The 18,906-nt window shown below is 43.8% G+C and overlaps 1 protein-coding gene across 1 annotated transcript in view; it reads right to left on the bottom strand.

Moving 5' to 3' along the window:
- Positions 1-1,940: 1,940 nt before the first annotated feature.
- The window catches only part of FANCM (FA complementation group M), a 77,790-nt gene continuing 60,824 nt past the window's right edge, over positions 1,941-18,906 (bottom strand). Inside the window, exons 14-23 of the mRNA XM_075753129.1 lie at positions 14,603-16,583; positions 12,809-12,891; positions 12,636-12,698; positions 11,732-11,869; positions 8,938-9,094; positions 7,811-7,917; positions 5,639-6,205; positions 4,514-4,898; positions 2,682-2,973; positions 1,941-2,196 (exon numbers count right to left, since the gene is read on the bottom strand). Of these exons, the coding sequence (XP_075609244.1) occupies positions 2,049-2,196; positions 2,682-2,973; positions 4,514-4,898; positions 5,639-6,205; positions 7,811-7,917; positions 8,938-9,094; positions 11,732-11,869; positions 12,636-12,698; positions 12,809-12,891; positions 14,603-16,583 (3,921 nt within the window). The 3' untranslated portion in view covers positions 1,941-2,048. The remainder of the gene's footprint in view (positions 2,197-2,681; positions 2,974-4,513; positions 4,899-5,638; positions 6,206-7,810; positions 7,918-8,937; positions 9,095-11,731; positions 11,870-12,635; positions 12,699-12,808; positions 12,892-14,602; positions 16,584-18,906) is intronic.

Below are 18,906 nucleotides of genomic sequence, written 5' to 3'. Positions count from 1 at the left end.
CAGACAGTCCTTCACAACCTTCTCCAACGTGAGTCCTTCCCACAGGCTACAGCCCTTCATGAACTGCTCCAGTGTGGGTCTCTCCCACGGGGTGCAGACCTTCAGGAGCAGACTGCTCCAGTGTGGGTCCCCCACGGGGTCACAAGTCCTGCCAGCAAACCTGCTCTGGCGTGGGCTCCTCTCTCCACGGATCCACAGGTCCTGCCAGGAGCTTGCTCCAGCGCGGGCTTCCCACAGGTCACAGCCTCCTTCAGGTGCCTCCACCTGCTCCGGCATGGGGTCCTCCACGGGCTGCAGGTGGAATCTCTACACCCCCTCATCCTCCCTCCATGGGCTGCAGGGGGACAGCCTGCTTCACCATGGTCTTCACCACGGGCTGCAGGGGGATCTCTGCTCCGGCGCCTGGAGCACTTCCTGCCCCTCCTTCTTCACTGACCTTGGTGTCTGCAGATGTTCTTACATCTTCTGACTCCTCTCTCTGGCTGCAAAAGCTCTCTCTGACTGTTTGGGGTTTTTGTCGTCCCCCCCCGTCCCCCCCCCGTCGTCCCCCCCAATATGTTCTCACAGAGGCGCTGATTGCCTTGGCCTTGGCCAGCGGCGGGTCCCTCTTGTAGCCGGCTGGCATTGGCTCTGTCAGGCACAGGGGAAGCGTCTAGCAACTTCCGTAGAAGCCACCCCTGTAGCCCCCCCCCCCCCCCCCGCTACCAAAAACTTTGCCACGCAAACCCAACACACTATCCCACAGCAAGGAAGGCTTCACCAGGGGCATCGGTCCAGCCAGAGCGGGAGGGAGCAGTGCTCAGGAGAGGAGGTGGCAGCAGCTTGGGGCCACCTCAGGACAAGGAACAAATTTACTTGCTGCCCTGAGCCCATCCCTCCCCACTGCAAACCTAGTAAACCCTTCAGGATGCTGGGCAAGAAGATTAAATATACCCAGCTAACTGGAGGGAAGGGATGCCATCCAGAGGGACCTGGACAGGCTGGAGAGCTGGGACCATGTGAACCACATGGAGTTCAACAAGGCCAAGGGCAAGGTCCTGCACATGGGTCAGGCAATCCCAAGCACAACTCCAGGCTGGGCAAAGAATGGATGGAGAGCAGCCCTGAGGAGAAGGACTTGGGGTGCTGGGGGACGAGAAGCTCAACATGACCCAGCAATGTGCACTGGCAGCCCAGAAAGCCACCCGTGTCCTGGGCTGCGTGTCCAGCAGCGTGACCAGCAGGTCGAGGGAGGGGATTCTGCCCCTCTGCTCCACTCTGGGGAGACCCCCCTGCAGTGCTGCGTCCAGCTCAGGGGTCCCCAGGACAAGAAGGACATGGAGCTGTTGGAGAGAGTCCAGAGGAGGCCACGGAGATGATGCGAGGGCTGGAGCACCTCTGCTATGGAGACAGGCTGAGAGAGTTGGGCTGGTTCAGCCTGGAGAAGAGAAGGCTGCGGGGAGACCTTCGAGGCCCTTCCAGTCCCTGCAGGGGCTCCAGGAAAGCTGGAGAGGGGCTGGTGCCAAGGGCAGGGAGTGACAGGCCAAGGGGAATGGCCTGAAGCTGCAGGAGGGGAGATGGAGATGGGATGGGAGGCAGAAATCCTTCCCTGTGAGGGTGCTGAGGCCCTGGCACAGGGTGCCCAGAGAAGCTGTGGCTGCCCCTGGCTCCCTGGCAGTGTTCAAGGCCAGGTTGGATGGGGCTTTGGGCAACCTGGGCTAGTGGAGGGTGTCCCTGCCCATGGCAGGGGTGGCACTGGGTGGGCTGTGAGGTCCCTGCCCACCCAAACCATTCTACTCTAAACAAACCCCAGCCCTTACCCAAGCCCTGTGCCTTACTCTGCACACTCACCTCGTGCTGACAGCCATGTGCCTGGGCAGCAGCAGTGGAGGGACCAGTGTGCGTGACACAGCGGGCATTAGGTGACAAATGGACAGGGATGTAAGCGTGCAAAAACCCCCTGATGTTTCTGCAAGGATTTATTTACATATTTTACAGTGAATGAAAACTCAGTAAAGTGCAGTTAGAAGAAAACAGCCTGGGGCTCTAGAACCCAAGTTCCACTTCCCTCAGCTCCTGGCAGCTCCATTGCTTCTCCCCTTCACACAGAGGTTCTCGGGCAGCATCTGCACATCAAAACCGTAGTGGAGGTAGCGGTAGATCTCCTCTGCCTTCTGCGGGCTGACCTGGGCGCCGGTGGCGATGTCCAGCGGGGAGCTGTAAGAGACCACAGCAGGGCGGCACCTCACCTGCTGCTCTTTGGTGGCCAGCGAGCAACACCCAGACAGGGGAAACGGCCATTGGGCAGACGTGTCCAGCATGAAGAGAGTGACAGGAACACCACGAGCTGCTGGTGGTCACCGCTTCAGGTTGCGGAGGGCTGTGAGCACACCAGAGTAAGAAGCCCAAGAGCTGCAGAGAAAAGAGAATGCTGGGAAAGGGGAAAGGAAAAGGTAGGGCAGTGGGAGGGATGGTGGAAGCAAAGCCCGTGTCAGTGCCCTGCTCTGCTCAGCTGGAAGAGACAGAGCTGTGGGAAGAGCAGGGCAGGATCGGTGCAGAGACAGAAGCGCTCCTGGGGTGCTCCAGCAGTAACCCTGGTGCAGAAAGGATCTGAGCAGCTACCCCAGCAGGAGGTCCCGGCTGGGACAGCAGCCAAAGGGAAGCCAGGCCTCAGGGCACCTGCCGTACATCTCCACTGTTACCTGTTGACCATCTGCTTCACGGACCCGAAGCGATGGCACATATTGAGAGCAGCCAGGTAGCTCAGATTAGGAACACTCAAGTAGAAGTTGAGCATTTCCCGTTTGTGACCCTCCACCTCTGTTGGCACACAAATGCCGGCATTTTTCCTTTGTTCCACCAAAGCCAGGTCTTTCAGCAAACCGGCAGTTTCCTCTTGGCAAGAGCTGAAAAGAAGTCGGACCCCAGCCTGGACCAAGGCTGAGAGCACGCCATCGTAGTACTGCGTCCTCTGGAAAAATCGTGACGTTTCTCCTGCAGAATGATAATACAGAAAACTCTGTGAGATTTTACTTTAAGTGCTAAATTACTGTGAAAAATCTGAACAAAATGCTCAAAGATCCCCTGCTTTGAGAACTCACAAACAAAAACAACATGAGGGAAAACATCTCAGGGAAAGAAGGCAGGACAGGTCATGGGAGCAGCACTTCTTGATTATTTGAGAGGTACAGTTTAGGAATTAACACTGAAAATGCAAATTAAATGTCATTAGGAGAGAGGATTGGGAGGAATACATGTTAAGAGATGAAGAACAGGACAGACCATAGAAATCAGACAAGGTTTGGTAAAGCTACAAAAGTAAAGATGCACTCGACCTCTGTGTCAAACAACAAACAAGCAGCATTCTGGAAACAGCGTAATGAGAAAAACTGGACAAAACCGAGGGAAATGAAGGACACCTTCAGCGGCGGGGTAAAAAGGCAGCTCAAACACAATCCACTTATCTACAGCCCCCTCCGAGAAGCTACATCTTCAGTGACTGATTTTATCATCGTTTCCACATCTGAACTATCAAAAAATTAGATTTATGTCAAAAAAACCAAAGCTGCACCCACAACAATTTGATTTCAATAGTGGAGTTTTATGTCCCAGAACATCTGTAATTTCATTGGAGCCGTGAGCTCTAATTCCATCTTCTGTGAAGCAGGTGCAAGCAAGACCTCTCAATTATTTTATGGATGGCAGGGAGAATAGACAGTTAGTGAAATTGTTTGATTACACAATTTGGATCTTAGGATAAAAACAAAGGGCTTGTCCAAACTATATAAATAAATAGTCTTGAATTTTCCACAAATGTTTAATCAAGTCAGGAGGCGTCTTTGAGACTCCTCTCTTGTGTGCTTTGTGACACGAGGCAATGCACAGGCTTCCCAAAGTAACCCCTTGCAGGAGTGCTCTTCTTGTCTTTTTCTAAAAACTGATTTCATTCCATGGATTATCTTTGCAGCAGCCATCACCTGGTTTGGTCTCTACAACTTGGAGGCAGACTTTACACGTGGGATGGTACGTTCAGGCTGGCTGCCGTTCTCACTGGGTCTAAACCGTGAGTGTTCCCGTACAGTTGGACAGATACCGCTCCTTAGGTTACTGCTTGAAAAAATATTTTTCTTGATTCCACTATTATTTTAGTGCTGAGCATAGATAAGGTTGTGCTTGTTACTTTATTCTACTATTTTCACCTTCTTGAAATCTGTCTTGAAGTCGGGGTTTTTTTGCCCATATTAGTATGGTCAGTTAATGATGTTTGAGCTAACTTGCTTTTCCTTGCCTCAGTAATCCGTAAGCAATGTATGTATCCCTCTGGATCCAGCTGTGTATCTCTGCCTACATTAAGTGGCCCTCAAAAGCAAAACCAATGTTAACGTTCAGCTGGTGACCTCATTAAAGTACTGCTCCTAGAGACTAAAATACAGGTTTCCCATCTCCTTTCCATCCTGTATTCCAGACAAACCAGTGTGGCCAGTCCTGGAGCAGAGCAGTGCGTCCCTGCGCCGCCCCCCCCGGGAACACCTACCTGGTTTAATCCTGTCCTTTTCCACAATCACACATACTCTCTCAAACATGCTCTGCAGGCGCTGGATCCGCTGGGTGACTTTATTCCTGTTCACAGAGTTCAGTAATTCTGACAGAAATTTCCTCTCCACTGCCATGCGGTTGCTCACGATGTAATCGCTGCTGCTCAGCGAGCAGACCTGCACCTTTACTGCGTGAACTGCCTTCAGGGAAGAAATCACCTCTGCTCCAGAGGAGATCTCCCGGCTGTCTACCAGAATACAGAGTGAAGGTTTTTTCTCCAGAGGGTCACGTGAAAACAGAGCTGTAGCTGAAGAGGGGTTTGTGGAAGCAGAACAAGATGGAACTGAAGTGCTCCTACAGGTGTTCTTCAAAGAACTTTCCAGCTGTCAATGTCAAAAATCACACAGGATTTCTAAGAGATCACAGAAGCACAAAGCCAAAGAAAAAACACGCTAATAAAAAATACAGTTTTCAAATACTGATGCTTAACAGGTACACTTTGTTCCACGTTTGTTTTTCCATAAAAACAATTAATAAACTCTTTTTTTAAAAAAAGGTATTTTTTGATATTGTGAAGTGTTAACACTTTCAGATTAACACTTTCCTATAAATAATCTCCAAAATTAGCTGATCTAATTATTTAGCAGCTTGAATGACAAAAGCATGCAGCCTTCACTAATGAGTTTAAAAACTGAACACTGCAAACAACAAAAATCAGGCAGAAAAGCCTGAGAGATCAGGAATCCAACCTCAGACGATGAAGGGTCTTAACTTAGGACAGCGAACAGGTATTTTATAACTACAAACCGCAAAGAATTAGCGGACACTCTCCATGACTGTCGGACTCAGGACAGTATCCAATGCTCCGGGTTTATCCGCTGACTGCTAGGATGCTCCCTACGTCACCCTGGGAGCACAGAGGCCTCTGGTGCCGCAGAAGGGGAGATGATGCAGAGCAGTACAAGCAGGACGGACCTGCTCCTTTACCACAGAAGCGCACTCGCTGGCTGCAGTACTGCTGACAGCCCTCAAACACCGGTGCCACAGGCCAGGTTCCCCCCAGGTGGGATTCCTTCGCACACGTGGAGTGAGGGGAAGGTCCTTGTTTTGGACTGATACTGACCTCAGTGGGAGCCTGGAGATCCTCTTTCCCCAGAGCAGAAGTAGTGACCGCTGGCGGACAGTGTGTGCTCCTGACTTGATGCTCTGGGTGAAAATCCAACATTTCAGATACTGACGCTTTCAAGCCAAGAAGTGTCTCGCTCTTACTCTCCACAGACTGATGAGCACTGATTTCCCCAGCAATTTTTGTGTGCTGCGCAGAAGAGACTGGAGGCAATGACTTGGGTGACTTAGTATTTTCCTGATCTGCCCAGAAACAGTCTGTTTTCTTGGGCTTCTCAGTGCTGACACTTGTTTCTTCCCCGCTGGAATCACTGAGAACAATAATTCGGGATGGTTTCTTTTGCACTTTTGGGACAGAGGAGTTCTCTTCCATCCTGGCCTGGTTTAATTTTTTTCTGCGGCGAGTGAGGTATTGTTTTCTTCCACTAGTAAAACTCTCATTATTTAGGAGATCAAAATTAACACACACTTCCTCCTCACTAGATTCACTTTTTTGGCAAGTTTCCTCTTCCTCCTCTCTGACACAGAAACTGTCTTCTGCATAAGTCTGGTCTTGCTCAGGAATCTGAGAGGAGAGGAATACCAAACCTGTTAGTTTTGAAACACTGTAATGATTTTGCTCCTTCTCCCCATTTTGTGTGTTAACAAAAAAAAAAAAAAAGTGGTTTATCCTTTTCATCAAATATAGATCTCTCTTATTTTATTTTGCTGAAGGTGATATGAAAAACAGGAAAACAGGAAACAGAAGAAGAACTGGAGGGGGATAAGGAACCATCCTGAGCACCTGTTTTTCCAACTCTGTGATTTCTTTGGTCTCTATGAAATAACAGGGGAAAATTAAATAGCTAAAAAATATTGTACAAGTGATTTATGTCACGTGCTGTTTGAAGAGTTCAGAATAGAACAGAACCCAGGAGACAGATCACGTAGGAAATGTCTCAGCCGAGCACCATGCAGTGTTCACACGGAGGGGGAACCAAGCCAGGAGCAGCCAGGATAAGAAGTCCACAACTCAAAAGAAGCTCCTTTATGAAAATCCAGCAACGTTTCCCTGGCACTTCTAGGAGCAGACAGAATTAGTGCATGATGATACTGTATGTGATAGGACAAGAGCTTGGCTAAGGATCTGCTTTGGGAGTCATTCGTGCTCAGTAGTTACCCCAGGCGGCGGGGGCACAACTAACAGCTGGAGACCACGTAAAGGGTCAGCCTCCTGCAACACTGAGACACTGGACAGCCAGAGGCACCCTGCCAGAGAGCGCTGAGGAGCAGCAACAAGCTCTGCTAAATACGCTACCTTACTTTTCTCATGACTGGTTCCAAACTTACATTTCAGGAGCTAACCGTCTAATTGCTAGAGAAGATGTGACCTGTTGGCACCGCTGCTTGTCTGGCAAGAGCAGTGCAGGGCAGTCTGACGTACAACCGGGTAAGAGGCCCAAACTGTCGCGCCTCTCTCTGGGGGCTGCTTGTTTCACCAACCTGGGAACTCGGTTCAGAGACTGGAAACATCACATGCTGGGTGAGAGGACTCTTCCTCAGGAGATGTCAGTCTGTGTCCTTTGTGACAGCAGAAGACAGCAGAGAGGGGGAGAAAAGCTTCCGACCCTGGAAGCACCATGCAGTCCTACACAGTTCAACAATGATCACCACAGCAGCTCCACTCTTCAGTGAAAAGACAACCAGGGATCGAGATGCTTTCACTTCAGACTGGTTGACAGCCTCACACCAGCTGAAGAGCGGAGTCTGTATGCTTCTCTCAAAGCATGATAGAATTGATCGGGTATTAGGAAAAATGTCTTTACCCAAAGGGTTGTCAAGCACCAGGACAGGCTGCCCAGGGCAGTGGTGGGGTCACCATCCCTGGGGGGATTTAACAGCCGTGTAGATGTGGTGCTTGGGGACACGGGTTAGTGGGGGGGCTGGGCAGTGCTGGGGTAACGGTTGGAATTGATGATCTTAAGGGTCTTTTCCAACCAAAACGATTCTGTGATTCTATGAGTGTCTGCACACTTTAACTTAAAAATCAAAACAAAGTCAATAGTCTTTTGTTAGAACTTACTATTTATCAACAATAAGCTGGAAACTACACTTCAAAGTAGGATTAGAACCTAAATACGGTCACACGCAATCGGAATTTCACAAGGAGAGCAGTCATTTTGTTTCATACCTGTGAGAAAATCGCCAAGTTGTTGAATTCACGATGAACCATTTTGTATCTATTGCCAAGAGCTGGACTACGCACAGATTTCAGGTAAACTCCTTTCATCTCACAGTCTGAATTAAAACAAGAAGATAAAAGAGAATATGGTATTATTAAGGATATAATTTTTAATTCATTATTGATACATCATGTTTTCCCTATTAAGTAATTCCTTTATAGTCTCCTCAAACCCTGTATTTCACAAAAGAAACATTTGCAATTCTCCAGCCATCTCTGAAAATCCCAAAGCAAAGGACTAGGGCTACCCAGCTTGCCATCACGAAAGCTGCCGTGTAGAAGGTTTTCTCAGCAGGCAGAGCTCGGGATGCCTGTAGCAGGCAGAAGGGCAATATTAGCCACAGGAAACCCAAATCACTCAGTTTTCCATGTTGCAAGTCTCTCCCAAACCTGACACAACAACTAATTTCAGATACTGTATGAGAATGGGATGGATTTACTGAAGCCCACACAGGATCTTACAGGGAACAACTCACAGCTTCAGTGGAGGAGAAAAATCCTCAGCAACATCTGGGAATCTGAAATGGTAGTAATGCAAATATCCCAGGGAAAGACAAGGTTCAAAAGCACAGGGGTAAGTAAAGCATCTCGGCCAAAAACGAGCATTACCTCCTCAGCTCTGTCAGTGTCGACACTGTAATTTAACATTCATAGTGTTATTTCATATCATACTTTAGGTCTCTCTGTAACAGAAGACCTGGAAGATTCAGAGATTTCTGAGTGAAATGGAAAATTGTGTTTCTGTTCAGCCATGATGGAGTAAGAGGGAGTGGTTCACCCTGAGCGAGCGGGATCTCCTGCTACCGCAATCCTCAAAGAACTGACTCCAGCCTGCCCAAAGCTATTGCACGGTAGAGACTCCAGTGAGGAAGTTACTACCTAAGAAATCCACGCGAATTAAAAAATAACCAGAGAAGGTACAGACAGAAAATGCAAAGCACCTGATTTACCACAGCTGAGGAGGTTACTGCTTACTAGCTGGCACGTGCTGGCACAGTTGGCACGGCCGTGCCTATCATACCATTTGCTAAGCAACACTCCTTATCTTAAGACCACAAACAAGTCTCCTCATTCACCATTTAACACTTGTGTGACCTCTACATCATCATTCAGGAATTGAGCAAGTGAAGAGTTCAGCTCATTCTCTGCATCGTCACTCTCATCAGATGAAATGCCATCTGCATCTTGCTGGGACAGCTCAGCTTCTTCATCTAAAAACTGTCTTGCTGCTTTCTAAAGAAAAAAATCCAAACAAAATTTTAGAAGTTGGCTCCCAATTAACTAATGTTACATATGAGACCTCTAATTAAATCAGTTCATGACTTCAGAACATCAGCTGCTTAGAGGGTCACAGATATCAGGCTTCTGGCTTTGAAAAGAGAATCCATCACAGGGAAAGGTGATGTGAAGAACACAAAGTCCAGTGGCTGTCCCACCAACATGGACAGGTGAAGCTGGTCTCCATTTCAAAGCACTGGCCGAAGGTGACCGCAGTGTATAGCACAGTTTGCACATAGACTCATTAATAGTACAGACAGAGTTTACTAAGGCATTGCTACTAACTAAGCTACCCAAAAATATTAGGTTATTTTGTAACTTATAAATCTAGTTTTACTCATTTTATTTGCTTTCAAAAATCTGTTTTGATTTTGAAGTGCTGGATTACTCTGAACCCAAGTCCACTAGAAACTTCAGATACAGATTTCATGCTGGTTTGCCCTTTTCTCTTTAAGACTTAGGATTAACTGTTTCATGAATTCATCAGTCAATGCAACTCATTACTGAGAAAATGCTCGTCTTTCAGGGAAGAGGATGCACTTCACAGGTGAACTGCAGTCCAGGAGACATGGTACAAACCTGAGTACTAAGTTCCATCAACAACAGACTCACAATAATGTACAAGGAAACAAAATTAATTCAGAAAGATGTTGTGTCAGAGATACTTTATGTTAAGCTAACTTTTTCTCTTAATTTCAGCTATAAATTACTAAAGTAAAATGTGGGGGGTAAAAACAAAAAACCATTTGTTTGCCTTCAAAATACCTTGAATAAAAAGCACAAGGCTGTAAATTTTAGTTTAGTACGTGGAAGACTAAGGCATCTTGTGCTACACTAAGTGACATCTCTGATTTTCAGATTTTCCTAAGTCTTTTATTTATTTGCTTACACCAATTAGTAAGCCTGAATGACAGGCATTATTAATAGTTCCTTTTCTAGAACAGTTTTGATTATTCTGAAGCACACTGGAGGTGACCTGTTTACAGGAAAGAACTCTCAGTGCTATTGCCAATTAGTCTTAATCCTTCTTACTTGGGGAGGACTAGCAAGAGGACAAACCCTGCAGCGTGAACAGCACTGTGATACCAGAAACTAACCATCAAGAATCTGGTCATGCTTGGGAAACAATAAGTTTCCAGGTTCTTAAATTATTTCTTGAACCTTTGAATTCAGTGCAGGTGGCTCTTCTGGTCACCTTGGACTTCTCCCAGTCTCTGTTAATCTAACTGCAGCTCTGCTGCACTTACGACTCCATTACCTGCACTCCTGACAGAACACCATAACTGGTGGTGGCCTGGTCAGAACAGTTTTCATGTCCTGGATCGTCTGTGGATCTGGAATTCTGACATGTTCATCGCTATGAATGTTTAGGTAAGATGATATGTGAAGGCACGGTAGAATTTCATAAGTATACAGGTAACACACTCTCTTTCCCCGAACCATTCAGACTCACATAAAAAAAAGAAAATGTTTAAATAAGATTGAAAAATGGATTTTTCACCTACCTAATCTTTGTATTCCAGAACATAAAATACTGATACTATAGGGAAGTCTCCACAAGGAGGATTATCTTTAAAACATAAAAAATAGCCAACAGAATGTGCCCCAGAGCCCTTATTACAGTAATTTCTGCCTAGAAGAACCACATCCATGTATATTTAACAGCTTTTCAATTTACTATGAATATATGGTTCTGGTCCTGCATCCTCTCCTGCATCCATTCCTGATGCAGTGACAGATTAAAGTGTAAAATACTAAATTAAGATTGAAGCTTTGGGGTCGAGGGTCCATTGCTGTCTTAAGATGTCCAAACTTGAAACCATTAGTGTAGGTGGTAAATTCATATAATCCTAATAGTGTAAGTTCTGGACAAGTATCTGAGCTTCCTGAGTCTGACTAATCTTTGGGTATCTTCTACTTGTAATGTAAATTCTTATTTTGCTTCAGAACATTATTAGGCAGGGCCCTGCAGATTTCTCTGAAAGTCAGGTAAGGGATGTGAAGGTTCAGATCATTATCCAGTGTTTCAAGATTTCATCTCAAATGTTTGCAACAACCTTGTATGAGCCTCAACCCTCCTAAATAAAGTCTTAAAAACAAACAACTGCCCAACTGCATGCCTACCATAACACTGTGGTACCATGAGATCCTACAAAAGGCCATAAAATAGACAGAAACTCCATTTTTTAGGCCATAAAATACACACAAGCTCAAGCATCAGTGACTCAATACAGTGACTTTCTGTCTTAAGTATGTGAAACTAGCGGTCAACATTTCTCATATTTTCATGGTTTTTATAAATTTAAATATAGACAAATTAGAAAATACTTTCAGTTCATTCTTGCAGTTAGAACAGAAAGTAGAATCTCACTAAGTCTCTTTCTGTCTCTTTTTTTGTTTTTGTTTGGTAACACATGCTGCTTATCTTCAAAGAATCATTGTTCTGACCTAGGTTTTGCAAGGTTGCAAATGTGCTCTTACATACACACACACATATAACAAAGGACAGCCGTAATCTGCATTACAATTTCAACGCAAACGGCTCCAAATATGACCTTCAATGTATTAAAAGAGACAGGTAACATCACGTACCTTGTATGTAAAATTGCTCTTGACCTTTTGCCGTTTTGTACTTGCCAGCTGCTTTTTGTTGGGGGCTGCTGAGCTGCTATTTGTGGTCCTACTTGAGTTCTTGTGGAAATCCATGCTGTCATCACTGGACATGTCTGACTAGAGGAACGTTTCACAAACACTTTAATAAATAAGAGTTGTGCTTGGGATTGCTCCGACCCACGTGCAGGACCTTGCCCTTGCCCTTGTTGAACTCCATGTGGTTCACATGGTCCCACCTCTCCAGCCTGTCCAGGTCCCTCTGGATGGCATCCCTTCCCTCCAGCATGTCAACCCACCACACAGCTTGGTGTCATCGGCAACTTGCTGAGGGTGCATCCGAGCCCACTGCCCATGGCGCTGACAAAGATGTAAAGCAGCACCGGTCCCAACACCGACCCCTGAGGAACAGCACTCAGCCCTGGTCTCCACTTGGACATCGACTTGTTGACTGCAAGTCTCAGGTTTTTTAAGCAACAATTGATTTTTTTGGATTGATTCGCTATGGCAAAATAACACGATAATGCTAATCATCTTATTAAATTCAAAAGGAACAGAAGAACTTGTTATTTGGAGGAAAAATCAGGTCAAATGTGACATGCACTTTTTTTTTTGATTTAAAGCTTTGTGGAACAAAGGTGATTTTACTGCCTATAACAGTAGAGGCTCATCTGTCCTGTGTGTAACAGTAATTCACTGCCAAACAACTGCAAAGTTATCTTTGGAAACGTCGGCAATTACATTCTAATATGCCTTAGGTCAGATGGCATATTATTTTTAAGAAAAACACTTTCCTACTGACTGGAGAATGAGTAAATGTTTAAATACATACTCCATAAATGGGTTTGCATTATTTTTCTTCTGTCTCACCAAAGCACTTACTAACCATGTTAAGCGGGTGTCGACGTTTTCTGATGGCACGAATCGGCGATTCAAAATCACTGTCATTCTTAACCTATGTAAACAGAAATAAGTACAATCGCAAAGAGGATTTTTGTTTTGGTGTTTGACTTCCTTGTTATTTTGCTTCTCTCGTCTATTTTTTCTTTTTCAAAGACTTACATCAGGAGACTTCAAAACATTCTTTTTTTTCCTATTTTTTCTCTGGAAAACGATCTCTTCTTCACTCTCACTGCTGGTTCCTACAGAAAAAATTGTAAACAACATTCACAAGCAAATGCATTTTTCACAATACAATTTTGCTATAACTGAGCGATCAAAGTCTGTCTCTTATAAAAGTACCTACAAAGGAGATTACTTATCGATCTATGTGGCAAATATTGTTCTCTTTAGCCTTGTTAATCAAAATAAATAATCTCCAGCAGAGATGTACAATAAATCCTACTTCCCTGGAGAGTGTCTGTGTGGAAGTGATTACCCCAGTGATTACAGTTACAGAAAAAGGGAGGTGAAAAATGAAACCAAGAGAAGCCCTTAAAAACTGAGTAAGAGTTACACTCCTGGAAGTATTTTGTAACACAGATCCCTTTGGGTGCACTGAAACAAAACCAGAACTCACAAAAAACTCCTTCTTCTAATTCCTTTTCAAACAACTGCAGGCTTTGGGCAACCCGGTCCAGTGGAGGGTGTCCCTGCCCATAGCAGGGGGTTGGAACTAGATGATCTTTGAGGTCCCTTCCAATCCAAACCAGTCTGGGATTCTATGATTTTATATATCATTAACTATCATTCCAACAACACACACTGTCCGGGCATGTTTTCAAGACCCGACTGGACAAAGCCCTTAACAACCTGATCCAGGTTCAGTATTAACCCTGCAGTTCTAAAACAGCAGTTTGGGGTTTTTGTGGCTTTATTTTTTGTTTGGAGTTGTTTTTTTATTAAATAGATTACGATTTTTTAATCCAGCAAACTAACATATCAGTTTGAAGGTGTGATGATTCAGGAAGAAAGGTGGCATTCAACAATCACTCACCTTCAGAAAATATAACTATCAGACAAATTCAAAGAGAAGGAAAAAAAGATGCTTTCACCACCAAAGGGACTGTTTATGCTTTGTTTCAATGTTTAAGGATAGTAACAAAACCATTCAGAAAAACTCAATGTGCCCTATGAATCAGACCAAGTACCATTAAGCCTGAATTATTTTGAAAGTAATTCAATGTTATTCAGAGATAAACATGACAAAGGGTGTGAATGATACCTGTAAGTGACCTAAAAGTGAAGAACGATGGTCATTTATATATTGGCAATATTTGACTACAAAATATTTTTTTATGATATATTGGTCCTAAACCAGAAAAAGACAGAAGGGGAGAGAGAAGGGAGGAAATAAAAAGCAGAACAGAGCCTACAAACAGTTGATATTTTTAAGACAATCAAGGTTTGTGCTGAAGTTATAATCAGAAAATTTTAAATACAAGTCGGTTGGCATGCAACTAAACTGAAAGAAATCCATCAGCAGAGTTTCTGTTCCTCGGGAACAATGATAGGAAAATATGAGGGCATGGATTCAGGGACTGAAGTGCAACAGATCCAGACGATTATGAATCAGATGCTGAGAGGATTAAGAAAGGACTTTAAAGCAGCTATAGCTCACACAATTTTGTCTCCCATGGTTGCACTGCTGGCACTTGTGAAGAGGTACGGGAGGTTTAATTCCAAGTACTTCCTCCAATATGCATGCATGCAGTTCTGCCTCAAATGGCTGAGCTCATATGCAGGGTTACGGTTCTACTCAGTGAGCCAAGTCCTAGTATTACAACCATTATTGCCTATTCCTTTCATCCTTCCCATCTAAGTCATAAAACCAAACTGAGGATCCAAAAGACTCTAGATTGTACGTTATTTAAACATGAAGATATTAACTAACTGTACCATGGAAATCCCTACCTTCAGCAGGAAACACATGTGAACTATGAAGGTTGGTGTCTTCCAGGTTTTCAGTCCTTCCTAAAAGGGAATCCAGAGCATCCGTGGCTGAACGCCCAAAGTTCTGCCTATGTGGGCTTGGATTTACTTCATCTGTAAGAGGCACCTCTGGAATTTCCTCCTTGGTACTAGAGAAGACTTCCATAGGAGTTCTTCTGATAGATTCAGTATTCACAACCTTTCTACTTGTTGGGGTAGACAGTGCGGAAGCCAAAGCTTTAGGTGATCCACTTCCTGTTCTTCTGTCTCCTGACCTCAGGAAAGGCACTGCAGTGGTAGGATCTGCAGCCCCTTCTCTACCACTCCTGCTCCTACTCTGGAATGGCAATGGTGTGGAAATGTCTCTTTTCTCAAGACTTTTGCAAACCTGTTTTGGTGATGTTTCAAGTCTGGAGCTATTCAGTAAATTTTTTTTATCTTCACTGGATTTAATACCTGCAGGACTCCCTGAGGCACCATTTAACTTTCTGCTTTTATTAGTATTTATAGCTTCTTCAAAGATTTCGTTCTCACACTCTTCAATGGAAAATCCCAGATCAAAGTTAACAGAAAACAGTTCTTGAGAACAGTCATAAAGATCATCACTATCCAGAAACTGCTCGGTCATGCTGACATCACCCGACATCTCCATGGTTGTGGTTTGACAGCTTACTGGCTGCTCCTTGCGGGTTTTGTCAGCGTTCGCGCAGCACACCTCTGAAGGAAACCACTCGGAGCCTCGCTCTGCAACTGGCCTAACAACATTCTCACCTGAATCTGACTTGACTAAATGCTCATTGCTCATTGAAAAACTTCCATTATTTGTGTCACAAATGTGGTCATCTTCAAATAAATGTATACTCTTCTCTTCATCAATAATTACACTTTTCTTGTTGATTTCAAGATCTTTATCTTCTTGAACAAAATACTTATTTGAAGGGGTATTTGTCAGAGTGTGATTTACTGTTGCAGTTTTCTTTTGAATTTCAGTGAATTCTTCATTGTCAAACAGACTATCAAAGCTGTCATTCCAGTGAAGTTCCTCTTCGGCTTTAACAGCAGCAGTCTCAGATGATGATACAGTTTTTGAAAAATGGGTGCTTACAAAAGCACACAATTCACTGGTGACTTTCAGTTCAGGATTTTCAAAGAGCGGCAGTGAACGATCAACTTCTGAGGATGCGGGAAAGACTTTGTCCTGAAGTCTCTCTGAATAACGATCAGAAAGAACATTTTGAAAAGGACATATTGTTTCTTCATTTCTCATCATGTTTTCAAAATCATGAAGTTTATTCAAAGAGGGAGGAGATTGTGATAAAAACCTTTTTACACGGGAAAATATTCCTTTTAACCAAGAAGGCTCCTCAGATGGTCTTACAAGCGCAAATGAATCCACGTATGATTCAGGAAGATAAAACAAGTCAGACGATGCAGGTGATTTCTCAGTTGTGAAGCTACTATAACCCGAATCTGTGTGGTTCATCCCCAGTGACTGACAAGCTTTATCTACAGGTTTGTATTCCTTTCCTGCACTTTCATGAACTAGAGTACTTTCACTGTCGTCGCATAGGTCAATAAATTCATTTAAGTCAAACGTCACCTCTAGTTCCTCATCCTTTTGACTGCCCTGGTCAGTACGTTCTTCAGCAAGCCTTCTTGCTGAGCAGGAAGCCGAACTATTACTATCTGTAGGCAACTCAGGCACTTCAACATTTAATCTGGAATTTCTTTTGGCAGTCTTTGTTTTTGTTATTTTAAATGTGGAAAAGAATTCACTCCCATTATCATTTGTATCTGGTAAAAATGGTTTTACTTTTGCTCTGTGTGCCATGTCTTTTCTAGATGAGCAGGCTTTCTGATCAAATGTGGAGTTGGTCATGGAAAGATGACTTTTATCCCTTTGAATATTAACGTCTTCAATATGTAAGTGAGGCTGAACCTCCAGTTCATAGCTGCAATCTCCCTGGTGAAAAACACAGTGTAATATTTACTATAAACACATACAGGCTTACAAGGACCTGTCATAAGGATATTTAAAACAAGTGACAAATGTTTTCATACTCCTAAAGGTTATTAGAAAGAGGAAAAACAAAACAAAAACAAACAAAAAACAAAAGGAAAGTGCTTTGCATTTAAGGTCAGAACTTTCAAAGAAAAAGTTTGCTGGCAGCTTAACTGCAAATCCATGCTTTAGAAAATCCAAAAGAGATGATGCATAAATAAAGATGGCATTTAACAGAGCACCAAGGCACAGTGTTCTGCGTCGTACATCTGTGTCATGCAGTTGAATTGCAGTTCCTAGAACATGAACAGCAAACAACTTCACTTCGCTAATAAAATGTGCAAAGTATTATATCCCCAGACAGGCTATCGTTTCCAGGCTGTAGTTCTGGGAGGACTAGCAAATTGAGAAAGGTGCTGTGAGCAGAACAAACCCTTATTCAAGCACAAGTGAGCCTAGACTTCTCTGTTCTTTTTGTACTACTGTTTGTAATTTGGCTATTGCCATTGATGGCACATTAAGAATTTCTCACTTATGTACTCTGAACGTTTTTTTTTTCCCCCACAGATGCTCATTAATGTTCTGTTCAAAAAGACACTGACCTACGGAACTAACTCTTAAAAACACACTTGAAAAAAGCACAATAGCCTTTGACATCACTCCCAGTTAGGTATCCATACAAGCACCGCCTGGATTGAAAACCTATTTATTTATTGTCCTTCTCATTCTCTCTTTTAAATTAAGATTTCAAAATTAAGGCTTCTGATCTCCAAAAGGAAGAGTAAGGATCAAATAAGGCTCTGAAAACAGTAGTTTGAAACATTTCTTCAAAGTTCAAACTCGTTTCCCTAATAAAAAATAAAAATGAGGATGCAAGATCTAAACAGAAGGTACAATTATTTTTTGGCAGTTTAGTCAGATGAATCCCTAGATTCATTAATCCCTGAAATTAAACGAGGTACCTTTACAGGTACAGTGGGTGATAAAACTGACTTTTACACTAAGAGGTTACATGCTTCCTATACAGGTTATATTCTCCAAAAGCCTTACCAGATGTAAGTAAGAAAAAGATATGGTACTCATACTCATAACCTCCTGAACCCCTCCTCATTGTCCCACGAGAATATTACCAGAGCAGCTCTACTTCAGCTTGTGCTAGCCATGCTGACAGTCACTATTTGAACTCCAGCAACATCTCTATCCTCCAGTAGCGTATAGTCACCTCCCATCCTCCTTGAGCTCCTCACAAGCTAGACCCTTCACTCCCTATCGCATGTACCCACGCAACGCGCAGACTGTTCTCCTGCGGGCATAACCGCTCGTCTTCATTCACAGAGAACGTGACTTCTCATTTCTTCAACACCTGGTCTCTGTGTAATTGAGCCGCTAAGAAAGTTTCCAGAGCTGCCCTAACCAATGACACTGACATCAACATCTTGATAAAACTGGGACCCTTGGGACCACTGAGGTGTCTTTTCTAAAAGAGATTGTGAAGAAATTCAACAGTCGGAGTTTCCACAGGTGATACACCTGCAGCTTCTGTTAATCAACCTTTACTGTGAGTCTCCTTACAGGAGCCAGAGGAGTCAATCATGGAAAACAAGGTTTGAAAAATACTCTGGGAAGTCCTTCTACCCCATTACACAAGGCAGAAATAACCATACCTAAAATGACTGCTGCCTGCCTTGTCTAAATGTCTTTCTGAAAACAGGATTCGAAGCTGTCTTCCATGCATTTGAAGACTGATCACATCCTAACACAGTTTTGGATTCTCTCTGGTTGCAGTAGATAAAGCATACTATCCAGTATTAACAGCATTTTTTCACTCTCAGTAATAATAATAATAAAAATACTTAAAAAAATTAGTATTTCAATTTTATCCCTAACTTCATACGCATGCCACAGAAAGGATCACAGACAGACTAAATAAGGAAGAATGTGTCTACAGGCTCTTTTGGGGTCGGGGCAGAGCTGGTTACAAATCCTGTTTCCAACAAAGACAGTGGTGTCTCAGCAACAACGTATGCAATTTCTATATGGGCAGCACAGTAGAACAGTAGAGGGAGTAAGTTCAATTGCTAGAGATTCATCTCCAAGGGCTGTGAAACACCTACTCCATGTGTCACTACAGACAATGTTACTCAGCTGCTGCACACTTATTGCCTACACTCAGGCTGTCCATTTATAAACATATCCAAAAAACCTAAAAGTTTGGGTTTTTTAAAAAGACATCTCCAAGGAGATCCCCAGACTATACAGGCTGACTTATAAGTCTGAATACCAA

Source organism: Balearica regulorum, chromosome 5 (genome assembly GCF_011004875.1).
Source record: "Balearica regulorum gibbericeps isolate bBalReg1 chromosome 5, bBalReg1.pri, whole genome shotgun sequence".
NCBI lineage: Eukaryota > Metazoa > Chordata > Aves > Gruiformes > Gruidae > Balearica > Balearica regulorum.
This window is presented reverse-complemented; position numbering and strand designations above follow the sequence as displayed.